Source organism: Elgaria multicarinata, chromosome 3 (assembly GCF_023053635.1).
Source record: "Elgaria multicarinata webbii isolate HBS135686 ecotype San Diego chromosome 3, rElgMul1.1.pri, whole genome shotgun sequence".
NCBI classification, from domain to species: Eukaryota; Metazoa; Chordata; class Lepidosauria; order Squamata; family Anguidae; genus Elgaria; species Elgaria multicarinata.
The window spans coordinates 50,640,840-50,657,112 of record NC_086173.1 but is presented as its reverse complement, the minus strand read 5'-3'; the positions used below and the strand labels follow the sequence as shown (position 1 = coordinate 50,657,112).

The 16,273-nt window shown below is 47.3% G+C and overlaps 1 protein-coding gene across 2 annotated transcripts in view; it reads left to right on the top strand.

Moving 5' to 3' along the window:
* The window catches only part of SPATA20 (spermatogenesis associated 20), a 46,540-nt gene that overhangs the window by 13,633 nt on the left and 16,634 nt on the right, over positions 1-16,273 (top strand). For both annotated transcript variants that reach the window (XM_063120226.1, XM_063120228.1), the window contains exons 9-15: positions 505-579; positions 3,780-3,992; positions 6,290-6,482; positions 7,564-7,732; positions 11,126-11,334; positions 14,139-14,338; positions 15,480-15,560. In XM_063120226.1, the coding sequence (XP_062976296.1) occupies positions 505-579; positions 3,780-3,992; positions 6,290-6,482; positions 7,564-7,732; positions 11,126-11,334; positions 14,139-14,338; positions 15,480-15,560 (1,140 nt within the window). The remainder of the gene's footprint in view (positions 1-504; positions 580-3,779; positions 3,993-6,289; positions 6,483-7,563; positions 7,733-11,125; positions 11,335-14,138; positions 14,339-15,479; positions 15,561-16,273) is intronic.

The following is a 16,273-nucleotide window of genomic DNA, read 5'->3' as shown; positions in this document are numbered from 1 at the left end:
GATTTCCCCCTGCTTCTGTCCCACAGTCCTTCCTCTTTCTTCACACGGGGGAAGAAAGAAGAAGTAAACAAAGACCACGTGGCCCATTCAGTGGCCATTTTTGTCGTGCCACTTTTCCTGCATGCAGCAGGAAATGGCGGCACATTTCGCTGGGAAAAAATTGGATTTACCAGGGTCTGTTTTGTGAAGGAAAGAAGGCCAGAAGGGGCGGGATGTGCATGGGAGGTGGACAACATCCACTCAAAGTTTTCTGGTTTCCCCCTGGATTTTTCTCTCTCAAGCCTTCACGTCTCTACTCTAGCCTTCCCCAACCTGGTATCCTCCAGATGTTTAGAACTTCAACTCCCATCAGCCCCAGCCAGCATGGTTAACAATCAAGAATTATGGGAATTGTAATCCAAAACATCTGGAGGGCACCAGGTTGCAGAAGTCTGGCCTGTTCCCCTTTTCCTCTTCTCCAATTTCATTTTCTTTGGAGTAAAATCCTCCTTGTGTCTTAAACAGATTTCTGGTGACGAATTATTTGCAGACGTTGCGGCAGACCTTCTGCGCTACGTTTCCCGGGATCTGAGTGACACGGTAAGCCACCATCTTCACTGCCGTTAGTTTGGGGTTGGGAAACCTCAGGCCCCGGGCCATATCTGGTCCTCTTGGGGCCCTAATCCGGCCCTCTGGGATGTCCCAGATGACCACACCACCTTTTCTCCTACCACTAATAATTGGATGGTTTCCTAGTTTTTGTAAAGGCTCCACTGCCACATCCAAAAATGATGAAATAAGCTCACCTAAGGCTTATTTACTGACAGCAAGAACTTTAAGATATGATAGGGTGGTCTTTTGGGTCCAGCCCTTTTTTCTCTTGGCCTCATCGACGACTGGTCTGCAGCCCCTGAAATTGGAACTTGGCCCTAAGGACTGAAAGAGGTTCTGCACGCCTGCGTTAAGACGCTTGTTGGCCTTTGAGTTGTCAGCATTCACCTGGAACTGTTGCAAATGCAGCCAGATCGATCTTTGATTGTACCTGGATTGGAAAGAATGCAGCTAAAAGTGGGCTAGATGGAACAACTATTAGGTGGATCCACAGTTGGCTACAGAATCGGACTCAAAGAGTGCTTATCAATGGTACCTTCTCAAACCGGGGGGAGGTAACGTGCAGGGTACCGCAGGGCTCAGTGCTGGGCCCAGTGCTGTTCAACATTTTTATTAATGATTTGGACGAGGAGGTGCAGGGAACGCTGATCAAATCTGCAAACAACACAAAATTGGGTGGGATAGCTAATTCCCCAGAAGACAGAAACAAACTTCAAAGTGATCTTGATAGGCTGGAGTGCTGGGCTGAAAACAACAGAATGAAATTTAATAGGGATAAATGCCAAGTTCTACTCCTAAGAAAAAGAAACCAAATGCACAGTTACAAGATGGGGGACAGTTGACTCAGCAATACTACAAACGAGAAGGATCTTGGAATTGTTGTAGATCACAAGTTGAATATGAGCCAACAGTATGATGTGGCTGCAAAAAAAGCAAATGCTATTTTGGGCTGCATTAATAGAAATATAGCTTCCCCGCTATTCGGCACTGGTTGGGCCTTATCTTGAGTATTGTGTCCAGTTCTGGGCACCACAATTCAAGAAGGATGCAGACAAGCTGGAGCGTGTTCAGAGGAGGGCAACGAGGATGATCAGGGGTCTGGAAGCAAAGCCCTATGTGGAGAGACTGAAAGAACTGGGCATGTTTAGCCTGGAGAAGAGAAGATTGAGGGGAGACATGGTAGCACTCTTCAAATACTTGAAAGGTTGTCACACAGCTGAAGGCCAGGATCTCTTCTCAATCATCCCAGAGTGCAGGACACAGAATAATGAGCTCACGTTACAAGAAGCTAGATTTCATCTGGACATCAGAAAAACCTTCCTGACTCTTAGAGAAGTACGACAATGGAACCAATGACCTAGGGAGGTTGTGGGCTCTCCCACACTAGAAGCCTTCAAGAGGCAGCTGGACAGCCATCTGTCAGGGATGCTTTGAGGTGGATTCCTGCATTGAGCAGGGGGTTGGACTCAATGGACTATTCTACGATTTTATAATTCTATGACAGTCATAGCACATCCTCCCACCAAGCCAACACGGAGCGTCTTCCCCTTATTCCTCTCAACTGCATTCAACTTGGCGTGAGTCACAAGTGGTGTAGGCCTTTTCTGGTCTAAAGAATTTATTTATTTATTTATTTATTTATTTATTTATTACATTTATATACCGCCCCACAACCAAAGCCCTCTGGCCAGTTTACAACAGTTAAAAATGGTAAACATTTAAAAGTATACACAATTTTTAAAAAAACATCAGAAACATAAAAACAACAGTATAAAAACAACAGTATCCATAACAATTCTGGGTTCCATTAAATTTTTTTTTAACATTGTTAAATGCTGTTAAAATGCCTGGGAGAAGAGAAAAGTCTTGACCTGGTGCCGAAAAGATAACAATGTTGGCGCCAGGCAAACCTCATCGGGGAGATCATTCCACAGTCGGGGGGCCACCACCGAGAAGGCCCTCTCCCTTATTGCCATCCTCCAAGCTTCCCTCCGTGTAGGCACTCGGAGGAGGACCTTAGATGTTGAGCGCAGTGTACGGGTAGGTTCATGTCGGGAGAGGTGTTCCATCAGGTATTGCGGTCCCAAGCCATGTAGGGCTTTATAGGTTAAAACCAGCACCTTGAATTGGGCTCGGAAACATATAGGCAGCCAATGCAAGCGGGCCAGAATCAGTGTTATATGCTCAAACCTCCCTGTTCCAGCTATCAATCTGGCCGCCACATTTTGCACAAGCTGCAGCTTCCGGACCGTCTTCAAAGGTTGCCCCACATAGAGGGCATTGCAGTAATCTAATTTGGAGGTTACCAGGGTATGGACAACTGAAGCTAGATTATCCCTGTCCAGATAGGGGCGTAGCTGGGCCCTTGAATCAGCTTGATTCAAGCATTCCATGAATGCTTTAGGTTTCTTCAGGGATTTTTCTGGGCAGGAGTACAATTTTTAAAAACGTAGCATGTAAAAATAACATTTTAACATGTGAAAATGTGGTAGAATATTTGTTTATAAATGCCTGTGCATCCATTTTTACGTAAATGACTAGCATGAAAGACATTAATAGAATTAATTACCTGAAATTTGTCCGACTTCTCTTTGACTTGTGCAAAGTTCATGATTGTTGCCACGTCTTACCCAACCCTTCTTTAATCGTCGGCATTTTCATTTGCCTTCCACATTTGGCATAAACAAGTCTTACCACAGTTACCACATAAGAGATCGGCAATCCATCTTCATAAGGCCATGTATTATTAACATGTGTCATGAGAAATAATAATGAGCTAATGGCCCCTCCCAGTGCTATTATTTTATTTTTATGTGACAGGTTGGGGGACATCTGAGAAATGTACAGAGAGCAAAAACCCTTTCCTGCCTACTGGAAGCTTCACCCACTGCTCCTTGGGTTGCGATATGTTTAGCGGCCCCAAATCTTAGCAAACCTTTGAAGCTTTTCTTGTATATTTTGAAAGCTACACCACTGCTCTTTAAAAAATTAAAGATGTGTTTCTTGGGGACAAAAAGAACTACCAAGCCAGATTCCTTGCTATGGGGCAGGGGCAGGGGCAGGACCAGGCAAATGACTAGGTTTCCCTCTGATAAGTCAGTTCCCAGCCAGGCGTTCACCGTCTTGCTGTTTATGCTTGGGGAACGGTTCGGTGTCCCTAGGCCTAATGACACTGCTTTTGTTTTCAGTCCGGGGGGTTTTACAGCGCGGAGGACGCAGATTCCTACCCCACAGTCCAGTCAGAAGGGAAGCAAGAGGGGGCATTCTGTGTGTGGACGGCTGAGGAGATCCGGGGGCTGCTGCCAGACCCCATTGAAGGGATCCCAGAGAAAAAGACCACGGCGGATGTCTTCATGCATCACTTTGGGGTGAAGGAGGACGGAAATGTGAATCCACAGAAGGTACAGAGGGAGGGAGACACAGCCGGGGTGACAGAGCTGTGCCTCTTGTCGCCAGCGATGTCACAGGTGTTATTTGGGGGGTGCCTGCAACACCTGTGCTTGGAATAAGCCTTCCCCAACCTGGTGCCCTCCAGGTGCATTGGACTACGACTCTCAGTACCCATGTGGGCTGGGGGATGATGGGGGTTGTAGTCCAATGCATCTAGTGGGCGCCAGGCTGGGGAAGGCTGCACTGTTCCATGGGAGAGCAGCTGTGCTGGGAGAGCGGGCTGGAAGGCAGCGGCGGGGGTTCTCAGAATTCACAGCCACTCGTCTTCCTCCAGGCAACAACCTGAGAACGTGTGGAGCAGGAGCTTGTTTAATTATGTGCGACAGCAGAGACTTTCACTCACAGAAATATGATTTTATAGGCCCCCGTTAAGATCATTCTTCTCTTTTTCTCACCCCCCCCCTTTCCCTGCTTCCATCTTTGAACCTTTGATTTTGTTTCTGGGCGTGGTGTATGTAACACTAGTTCCGTTTCAGATGAATAAGTCATTCATTAGTCACGGTAATCAATAATTACACGTACCTGTCAGGAATTGCTCCTCTTTAGCCCTGCCCTGTCTTGGAATGCAAGCTCACCTGAGCCTTTCAGCTTTCTTTGGCTCCAACCTCCCGGCAGGCCCTAGAAAACGAAACAGGAAGAAGATGCTTTCTAGCTGGAAGGTGGGGTTTCCTGCTTAGCCAGCCCCGATGTATTGTTACTGGAAGGTATTAGGGGTGTGCACTCTGCCCTAGAATTATCTGGTAATGGCGAACATCTGTGGAGCATTTGATCTTCCAGAGCAGAGATTGGCTGCTTTCAAACCCATTGATTAATATCAGAGCGGAGATGTGCCCCATTGGAGCTTCTAAAGTCTCCAGAATTATCCTGTTCTCTGTGTGTGTGTTTACATTGAATATCTCCATATTTGGAAGACTCTGAGTGGGGTGAGGGGTAGCTTTGATATTGACTTCTGTGGCTAGCCAATTAGGAATAGCCACAGGGAGCGTGTTTCTGCTCGGACTCATAGAAGTCAACCATCCACATTTCCACAGTGTGAAAGTGCTGCTGGGCTTGCTGGCTGGCATGGTGAGTGAGAAAGCTTCTACACCTGAGTCAGGCACAGGCAAGCTCTGTATTTAAGTGGCTGGGCTTCCAGTGCAGGGGTGGGGCTCCATCCAATAGATCTGGAGAGCATCAGGTTGGAGAAGGCTGGAGTGGTGTTTTTTTTTACAAGGCATGAATGGATCTGATTCAAACTTGGCATGGCTAAAGCCCTCCTTAAGAGCTATCATCTTGCCATGTTTCATCTCTTTATCTGTAAAAGTTACGCAGATGTAAGCATTTAAAATTCCTTTAAAAATTAAAGCATGAACTGATCTGATTCAAACTTGGTGGGGCTAAAGCCCTCCTTAAGAGCTATCACTGTGCCAAGTTTTATCTCGGTAACTTTAAAAATGAGGGAGCTGTAAGCATTTCTGTTAATACCACTTACCTGAATACTGAACGGTTCTTCGAGGCGGAGAGAGGGGGAGGGGCTCGCCCACCACACACCCCTAGAAGGTATGGTTTGTCCTCGATGATGCTGGGTACTGGCTGATTAACAGGTTGAGATTGGATTTTAGAACTACCTGGATGGCCCCAAAGGAGGTAGGAACTATGGGTGTAGATCAGGGATAGGTAAGTCTCCAAAGGAACAAGAGTCTCCATTCAGGAGGTCCAGGGATAGATGAGTTACATCAGTCCTCTGCCTCTTTCCATTGTGGGTCCTACCTTTTAACTTGAACCTTCAACATGGGTTCCACTTCCACATTTTTCTGTATATGGCCATCCTTCTTTGTTCTTTCCCTGTGTTTAGTTACCGCTTTCCTGCTCTGTCTCCTTCTCCTAAACCAGTGGTGGGAAACCTCCATCTTGCGGGCCTAATCAGGCCTCCAGAGGTTCCCCAATTGGCTCACAGAAGCTTGGGCTCCCTCCATGAGCCCTGCCCAATCCCCTCCCCAAGCCCCAACCCTTGGCCTGGAGGCTAGCGCAGGCTTGTGGAGGAAGTGAGGAGAGAAATCCCCTTCTTACCTCTGATCATTTGAACAGAAAAATGGTTTTGAGTTTGGCACCAGGGCATTGTACCTTAGGTTGTCCCAGGCAGTTAGACCAGTGAATAAGCCTGGAGTAGTCCCAATAGGAGGCTCTTAGGAGGGGCCTAGAGAGATGATAGAGAGTACAAGTCTGACTTCGAGGCTATCTGATCCTTTTCTATTTTGTTTTGTTTCAGGACCCCCACAATGAGCTAAAAGGGAAAAACGTCCTGATCATGCAGTATTCCCTAGAACTTACAGCTGCCCGGTTTGGACTGGAGTTGGAGCAGCTGAAGACGCTGCTTGCTCACAGCAGGGAGCAGCTGTATAAGGCCCGGGCTCATCGGCCCCGGCCCCATCTGGACACCAAGATGTTGGCGTCCTGGAACGGTGAGGCTTCTTTTGCGGGTTCTTTTGCGCTGAGTTCAGTGGTGTGAAGTGCATGTGGGCACAATCACAGGGAAGGCTCCCACATAAGTCTGGAGGGGGGCGTGGGGCAGGCAGTGACCGTACTTTAGCTGAAATAGATTCCATCAAAGGGAAATGATATCACAGCCGAGCAGATCTACTTCCCCTATGCAGGAAGAACAGCCTTTGATATGACCAAAATCATCTGCTGTTTTCCCCCTCATTTTCTTGCCCTTGATATATTTTTCCACCCCCTTAATATAGCTTTAGAGGAAAGCATTATTTTTCTGAAACGTTTCTCCTATTGTGCCAGCAGGGGGCAGCAGCACCTTTCTCCTGTTTTCCTCACAGAAACGTCAAAAGAATCTTCCTTAACCCATGCAGCTATTAGGTTACTGTGGCTTTTCTCATTATATAAACACACACAAGACACTCCTGCCCATTATGGAGTGAAGATACCTAAATGCGAAGAGCAGTAGACAAATGCACACGACTGTCCCTCCTGAGAACATGAGTGGTCAGCGAGTGGGTCCAGAATTTCAGAAAGGGCTTTCAGAAATGAGCCTAAGAGTTGGCTCGCCATTGATGCATAGTGGGAGAAATAGCATTTGGAGCCATAAAGGCTTGTTGGCGGCTTATCTTTGGCTGAAAGCAAACATCTTGCCAAGCGATAACTTCCATGGAAGTACCCCACTCGGCCTCTTTCACCCTGCCCCAAGCGATAGGGAAATTGTTTTGTATTCCCCTTCGGTTTCCCTGTTAAAAGAACTCCTCACCAGGGGTAAGATGATTATGCACTCGGTGGTGGTAAGTTCCCACTTGGCAAAGGATCATCTGCCTCTATTCACCCTGCCTGGAGTGTATTTTTGACAGCTACCCTGTAAGCAGCCATTTTAGTGAGGAACTGATTTGGGCCAGTCAGAACACGTCAGCTGATCCGAGCGTCAACTGACTTGTCTCTTCCTTTTGCAGAATGTCAAGGGAACAAAATTTCTCCTTGAATACTTTGAGGATGTGACTTCAACTGAGCGCCATCTGGCGCTTTGCCTTTTCCCTCTCTTAGGCCTGATGATCTCTGGCTTTGCTCAGAGCGGAGCCATCTTAGGCAAGGCGGAGTACATTGACCGGGCTGTGCGGGCAGCTCACTTCTTGCAGGACCACATGTTTAGTGCGGACAGTGGAAAGCTGCTCAGGAGCTGCTACCGGGGCCAAGAGGACTCGGTGGACAAGAGGTTAGTAGCAAGCCAGACCGTGTGAGCAGGGAAAAGAGGGCTGAACCTGGGACGGTGTGGGGTGGGGGAGGCAGGGGGACGGAAGGAGAGATGACCATTGCTCAGTGACAGAGCACCTGCTTTCCATGCAGAAGGCCTCAGGCTCAATCTCCTCTTAAAAGGTAGGAGACGATACTAAAGGCCCTTCTGTGCCTGAGACCTTGGAGAGCTGCACTTACTCAGAGTAAGCAGTATTGAGTTAGAATCTAGCCGAGAGGTGGGGAACCTCAGGATGGCAGGCAAGATCTTATTTTGCCATTTATTTATTACATTTCTATGCCACCAAATAGCCGAAGCTCTTCCGGGCAGTTTACAAAAATATCCATTTATGTTCTTCCCCATACAATTTATTTATTTATTCATTACATTTATATCCCACCTTTTCTGCATGTGAACATTGGGAGTTTCCAATTTGAAAAGGTGATCATCAGATGATCTCTAGCTGTACATTCCATTGAACGGAGTGGCAAAATCTCCCCCTGATACTAATGGCTCTGGACTGCAGCCCAGATGAGCAGTGGAGTGTGCGGCCTTCTGAGTGATAATAAGGGGGACTTCTGCTTCCACACCAGTGTGTATCATTGCCGCTTCCTGAGCCACTGAGGAGCCTGTTAAAAAAAAGGCATTCACATACGCTTACTATAAAAGACGCACTTAGAAGTAATACACAAAGGGTTGGATGCAGTTTTATGCTGGATCAACTGTGCTGGCAGAAGGGGACTTCCCTGCCCCTTTGTTTCCCACAGCAGCCCCTCCAGCCCCCTAAATGCACAATCAGTCAGGAAATCCTGCTGACTGTGTGTGACCTATGGTTTTGGGGGGAGGGCTGATTCTCCAAAACTGAACAGAGGGACCTTCCTTTTCACTTGAGGAAGGCCACTCGCGGAAGGCAGATTCTGGCTCCAAACCATTGGCTTTGTGTTTGCATGGCGTTCAAAGTGCTTCACGTGCATTAATCTCAGCATTGCCTCACCGCCACCTTGTAAACCAGGCCAGCATTAATATCCCCAGTGGGTAAAGGCTGAAATATAGCTGCTTGCTTAAAGTCACCCAATGAGGTTATGGCTGAAGCCAAGTTTTGGGCTTCCAATTCACTCTCACAGGCACCACACAGAACCACCCTGTCTGTGGCAGAAGCAGCTGAATTCAGGCACAGAAGTGAATTCCACGTGGAGGGGTGTGTGTGTGTGTGTGTGTGTGTGTTAGTGTTAAAAGTAAGGACAGGTGTATATTGGAAGAGCCCACAACACACACACACTACGGCAGGGGTGGGGAATCTCTCTCAGCCTGAGGGCCGAAGTCCATCTCAGAGAAGCTCTTGAGGGCCATGTTCCAGTGATAAGCAGGGCCAAAGTCAGAAAGGATGGGGTCAAAAATCCCAGTATATTGTAGCCTAAAGCTCTTACTGCCAGTCACCAACCCTTCCAGCCTTTTAGAATGGGGTGGGGATTGGGAGGAGAGTGCACAAAAGCTAGGGAACCACCAAAGAGTCGTGGGAAAGGGGGTTGAGGGCAGGTGACGGGAAAGCAGTCATCTGGAGAGGCCCGGAGGGTTGGATTTGGCCCTCAGACCCAAGGTTCTGCACCCCTGCGTTACAGTTGAAGGTGCCACAGGGGACACCCACCAGAGGGGAGAAACTGTGTGCCGGCACTGCCGTGATGCCAAGCGTTCCTGTCACTGAGATATGCAGCCAGTCGCTTGAGGGAGGCTGCTGGACCTCTTCGGCTCTCCACAGCAGCCCAATGGGGTCGGCTGGTTCGACAGATGTAGATGGATGTCAAGCTTGTGACAACAGGAGCTTCAGGACCCCAGACTAACCCCCATTCTTGACTTTATTCCTTTCCGAAGTCAGCTCTTCTCTTGGACAAACACAAATTAATCTTGCGTCAATAGAGATTAAGGCAATTGGGAAAAGGAGGGCGATTTGCCTGGCTACGGAATGCTAACAGGAGCGCTGTACCTTCTTCTTGCGTGTTGGGGTTGGACTTTGCTGAAATAGCCTGGAAATGGAAGTGGTGACGAGGAGGAGAGGCTTTTAAAGTTAACTTTACATTTACACCTACCTTTTCAAGCAGCTGTGCTCTGCTCCCAGGTTAACGTCAGTGGTCAAGTACTTCACTTCTGTAATATCTGAATGGAACTTGAAGTGCTGCTGTTCCTCTTTGCCCCCATACTGGAAAGAATATGTTGGCTATTTTCTTCCCTCGAGACAGAGTATGTGAAGCTCTCTGCTTTTGAAATGGTTTTTGCTCCATGTAGCCACCATGGTTAGGAATGGTTCACACGAGACGCTAAGCTGTAACGTTTAGCTCAAAATGCTTAACCACCGTGGCTTGGCATGTCGTCTGATCACGGTCATTGTATTCTAGAACTGTCCATGCTGTCTCTTCCAAGCACCCTAGGGGAAACAACAGTAAATGATTCCTTTATGGTATCTATTTTTAAAATATTATATATTGCTCTTCTATTAAAAAAAAATATCCAAAGTGGGTAAAATATGGCTACGCTGTCCAGCAGTAATTTAGCTCCAAATGCTTGCACATTTAGAGGCAGTTTCTGGTGTGGGTGGTGGTAAATTCTCGGAGCAAACCCTGCTATTCAGAGGAGGGCCTTCTCTGCTGTGCACCCCGGCTGTGGAATAAGCTCCCTAGAGAGGTTCGCCTGGCACCCACATTATACTCTTTTCGATGTGAAGTGAAGCCCTTTTTATTTTCACAGTATTTTCACAGTTTGTCATCTTAGTTTTTTAACTTTGCTGTTTTAAATCTGTATTTTAAATCTGTATTAATCTCTGCATTGCTGCTCAGTTTTATTCTGGTTGTGCTTTTATACTGTGCTTTTATACTGTTGTTTGTTTTATACTTTGAATAGTCTTCTTAGTTTTAATTTTTGTGAACCGCCCACAGAGCTTTGGCTATTGGGCGGTAATAAAAATGCAATAAATAAATAAATAAAATCTCATTCTCACCCTTGATAAGAGAGAGTGAGAGCACCAAAATCATTGAGGGCCATGGAGTTAGATGTTCTGCCTGGATATTGGAGGATGTGTCGTTCTCTGTTGCTGGACTTTGGGTTTAACCAATGGCTAGAGAGGGTCTTTTGTTTGGATAGTAGATCCTATGGGAGTAGATACCTACCATCTGTCATGCACATAGTATTAATTGGACACCAAGGGAATAGGTCACCTTCCCCAAAATGGTGCCCTCCAGATGTGTTGGTCTGCAACTCTCAGCAAGGAATGGCTGGGAGTGATGGGAGTTGTAGTCCAACACCTCTGGAAGGAACCAGGTTGGAGAAAGCTTACATAGAACTTGAACTCCTTTTATGACGATGCCTTCTTGTGGCCTTCTGCAGTTCAGTTCCCATCCACGGCTTCCTGGAGGACTACGTCTTTATAATCCAAGCGCTCTTCGACCTCTATGAAGCCTCCCTGAACCCAAGCTGGTTGGAGTGGGCTGTGCAGTTGCAGCACAAGCAGGACGAGCTCTTCTGGGACCCAAAGGGCTTTGCTTATTTCTCCACGGAGGCTGCCGACCCTTCCTTGCTCCTCCGCATGAAGGATGGTACGTGTTCCTTGGAAACTGGAGTTGTTGGCCATCCAATGCAGGATGTAGCAGAGAGCCTTAGCAAAGCCTCTTGTTTTTGTGCAGGGCTTCACACTGTGTCAGGCCCGTAGCAGAATTCTGCACCAAATAAGTATTAGACTGAGGGAAGCCTAGCAGCAACCAACGGGAACTGGTTTTCTTCATATATGTAGGGCTTGCAGAGGTCTGTGACATCTGGATAAGTATCTGCGGGGGTTCCCCTGAGCCTGGCTCAGGTTGTCTCAACATTAAGTAAAAAACCCCACTGCCTTACCAGGGTTTCTTCTTCTGGAGCCTTTCCACAATTACGACTGGCTCCTCCAGAAGGCAACAACCTGATTTTGAATGCTATTATGTTCAATGAAATAGTGTCATCTAGTGACAGAATTATAGTGCTGCACTGGGGACGTCCCTTGATAATTTTAAATACTACATTATCTCTTTTTTTTTTTAAAGCGAAGTTACTGGGGGAAAGTCCTGGAAGTTGATGATGTCTTGTAAAGGACCAACAAACTTCCGTGAATGGCCAAACATGAATGAGATATAAATCGCACGTGTAAAGAAGCTCTCGAGAACCCTAGACCCTTCTTTGTCTTGGATCAGTATATTGGCCAGAGAAGGCTTCCCAATCCCCACCCATCCCACCCTGGCAGCCTCTAAAACACCCTTCCCTTTACTTAGCTTCAAGCTCAGGGAGGCAGAAATTGGTGAGGGAGGAGAAGGAAGCTTTTTCTATTCACCCTGCCTAGGAAGAGCAGCAGGGAGCCCACTGGGAGCAACCTTAAGGGTTAGGGAGGGTTGTGTGCTTGCATGTTTGAATGGATGGGGGCTGTGTGTGAGAGAGAAAGAGCGGGGTTGGGGAGAAAGGGATGGGAAGTGATCCAGAGAGAGGAGGAATTTTGAAGGGAGTGTGATTTTTCATGTGTTTGCAGTGAGGAGAGAGGGGTGTGTGTGTGTGTGTGTGTGTGTGTGTGAGAGAGAGAGAGAGAGAGAGAGAGAGAGAGAGAGAGAGAGAGAGAGAGAGAAAAGCAGAGAATATGGGTGGTGCTCTGGGGTGTGAGAGAGAAAGAGATTGGGGTGAGGAATCAGTTGGCTGACAGTGGAGGCAGGGAGAGAGAAAAAGGCTGATCTTCCTATGAAATAAGTTTCTGTCAGTTCAGAAAACTATGGACTCAAAGGAGTTGTTTTTTGTGTTAGGGTTCATGCCCCACTTCTCCTTAATACTCCATCTTTTGGGCAGGTTACTTGTCCTTTGGCAGCCATTTTGAGGTGATGCCCAGGACCGTTTCTGAAACTCCCAAATTTGCCCAGGGGCCCGGCAAGGTTGAAGACCCTTGGCCCTAAACGTGGTCTGTATAAGTAGCGCAGGTCACATTAGTTCCCTTCCAATATGGAAATGCTGACAGGCCCTTTCACAGCGTTTCCACTGTCTTAAAAAAGTAATAAATCAGTTTCTGCACTTGGTATCGCTACAAGGGCCATCTCTTGAGACTAATGCGTGGTATCCGGCCTAAGGGAGATGTCTGCTCAGTCCACAGCCCCAGCTCATGCTCCAGTTTCCAGCCTTGACAGCTACAAGCACTGGGATTTCTTGAGCCTGGTATGTGGGCTGACTGTATAGACATGAATCAGGCAAGCATCTCTCTTGGCTGAAGCAGACTGACACACACTCTGAGGAGACAGACAGGCCTGATTCTTCAGCACGCTTGCCTTTACTTGTACATTTGTCACACTGTGGTGCTTTTATGTTATATTAGCATGTTCACAGTTTACAGGCTGTCAGTATTCAACACTGAGTAGAATGATGTGGTTTGCAGTAGGCCAGTGTATTCATATGTGGCGGTGAGGATCAGAGCCTCTCTGGCTTTCGGCTTAGCTGCTCTCTTGTCACAGAGAGGGTGGATGGGCAGCTGCAGAGCAATTGGCTGTTGATTAAGAGAGACACAGAAGAACATAGGATTTGAATCCTAAGGTCCAAAAGCAACCTTTTAATTTTGAGCATGATGTAAGACTCCTGTCCTGTTCACGTCTACTCAGACGTAAGCTATGCTGAGCTTAGAGGGCCTCACTCCCAAATACCTGTGCATTGGACTGCAGCCTTATTATTATCTTGGCCTCTGCTCTGAAAGGTGGCCAAGAAATGTTTTAAATAAATAAATAGGTTTTTGAAACATAATTTGTGGGGTGCTAATTGAGAGATTTCTGAGCCTTTAGCTAAAAAGCCATTTGCCACAAATAGTCACGTGATCCCTGCTTTTTATGGTGTGTATGCTTCCATGGTAGCTGGCTGACTGTCATTGACACCCCTAGCCCTTGGACCTTCCAGTGTGCAGCAGAGAATCTGATAAGGGTGAGACACAGACTACTTCCTCGAGGCTGGGACAGTCAGTGCCTTATTAAGGGCTCTCCTGGTCAGAGGACACAGTCCTGCTAACACCCTCTGACTTGGAGGTTCTACTGGACACTCACCCTTTCTCTAGTTTCACAGAGGTGTTAGGCAACAAAATCAGGGGAGGGCCCTTTAATACTCCTGTCAACTCCTCCAGGACTTGTCAGCCTACATAAGGCTTTCCTTGGCTTTAGCTCTCTGCTGAGACAACAATCTCCTATTGTCCTAGCAGAAGAGAGTTCTAGCCAGCAGGACCCATGTGGAGCTATCCAAGGTCCAATTTTCTTCCTGCTTTTTTCTGACTGCCTTCGGATGCTTGCTACCGGTTTCCTTTGTGATCCTCAAGGGACCACAGAATGGGACATTGACTGACTGTTGTTTTCCTTACTTTTAGATCAAGATGGTGCAGAGCCCAGCCCAAACTCTATTGCTGTCTCTAACTTGCTCCGGGCGGCCAGCTACACTGGCCACAAGGAATGGGTGAAGAAAGCCGGGCAGATCTTGGCTGCCTTCTCAGAGAGGCTGCTGAAAATTCCTGTGGTCCTCCCAGAGATGGCCCGAGCCACTGCAGCCTTCCACCTGACTCTCAAACAGGTATTGTTGTGAGTTTAGCGCTCTTCCTTAATGCGGAGCACAGAGAGAGACAGAGCTTGTAGCGCTGTGTATGAAATGTTGACGTTTAGAAAGCTAAAAGAAGACTAGTGGGAAGGATGGGAATTTCCATCTGTAAGACGGTTAGGTTAAATGGTTCTTAGACAATTTCCTGTGTTCTCAGAGCTTGCTCCCCATCTGCTTTATTGATTTGATTTACTATTTTAAATTATTTTTGCCATCCCATTGACACCGTTGGCATAGTACACTTTGGTCCTTCTCATTCTCTGCTTCTGTCACCCTAGAGCAAGGGTGCAGAGCCTTGGGCCTGTAGGCCAGATCTGGCCTTCCAAGGCTCCCAGACAAGCCCTCCAAGTTTCTCTAGGTGACAACCTCTTTTTCTCCCCACTGCCACTAGTTTGGTGGTTTTCAGGCTTTTGCAACCCCCACCTCCTCATTCCAATAGGTTGAAATGCTTCCCTTAAGGCTTAGTGGCTGGCAGTAAGAGCTTTCAGTTACACTAGGCTGGGATTTTGGCCCCGCCCACCACTGGAATGTGGCCCCTGAGAGCTTCTCTGATGCTTGAAATTGGCCCTCGGGCTGAAAGAGGTTCAACACCTGTGATGTAGAACATAATAGCAGCAGCATCCCATTCTTTCTTGAGCTGCTAAAAAGAGCCAGAATTGGCATTCAAGATCCTGAATTTGCTGGTATGCTTTGGATTGTCCTCAACTGCAGATTGGTTGGAAGGTGGATAGTCTTGGAGCAGGAACTTGTAGGCCATCTGTAAGGTTGAGCAGAGGAGAAGATTGCCTTCAGTTCATGTTTGAAGAGGGTTGTAGTGTTTTCAGTAGTGAGCCTTATTTTTCTAATAAGACTAGGTTGGTTCCCTCATAGATCTGGTTCCGTCAGTTGAGACATTTCAGCAGGTTCAGCCCAGAAGTAGCACCGACCCCCCTTGCATGGACATGGAATCCTCTTTTGTGCATCCAAGGAAAATTTGGCCCGAACATTTCTCTACTCTTTAACAGCCCGGGATAGTTGTGTTTTGCCAGTCTGCCTCCACTGGAGGTTTTTCTGGTTGTATTTTGCTCTTCAGGGAAGACTCAAAGCATGTCCTCCTTCTGTTTTATTCTCTGGACAGGTTGTTATCTGTGGAGACCCTACAGGAGACGACACCAAAGAGCTACTGCACTGTTATTATTCTACATACACGCCTAACAGGGTAAGAACCACACACATGGCAATGGCTTCTCCTTCATCTGATTCCTCTGGTGTTTTCATTTGCAGTATGTTGAGGGCTGGGGCGTAGGTAACCTTCACAAAGTTGAGGCTGGCTAAAGGGAGGTTCCAGAAGCTCCAGGTCCTTCAAACAGCAGGCATCACAAGAGTCCGGCCAGGTCAGGTATGATGACGATTAGAGAAAAGCAATGCTAAGAAATGCAAGCAAACCCAGGAGGACTGGCCAAAGGAAGAAGGAGATCATTAACATGCTGGCTTTTGGTCAAGGGTCATTTCCAAATGGGCAGCCTTTGGGGAGTTAGTTGAACAAAGAAATCAGGAGATCCAGGACAAAACAAGAGCTGGGAGATTCAGGAGGACCAGCCTGATCTATACTAGAAATGCTGTGAGGTGCTGCCTGTATTTACTTGCACAGTCGTGGGCTTTTTGTTAAGCTTATTTATATTGATGGGTTACTGTTATTTCTGCCTAGTCCTCAAAAGGGGAGGTGACTTGGGTGGTCCTCAAAAGGTCTAGCTCCCTAGGTTGAAGACTAGAGCAATCAACAGCCAACACACGAGGATCAAATGACACATTACGTTAATTGTGTAAGATTTAGCTGGGGATAATCCCCCCTTTTTAGTGCTATAGTAAGTCTACATGGCCCTGATTTGGAACAGGATCACTGCGTGCCAGGAGGGGAGAATTAAACCTCCC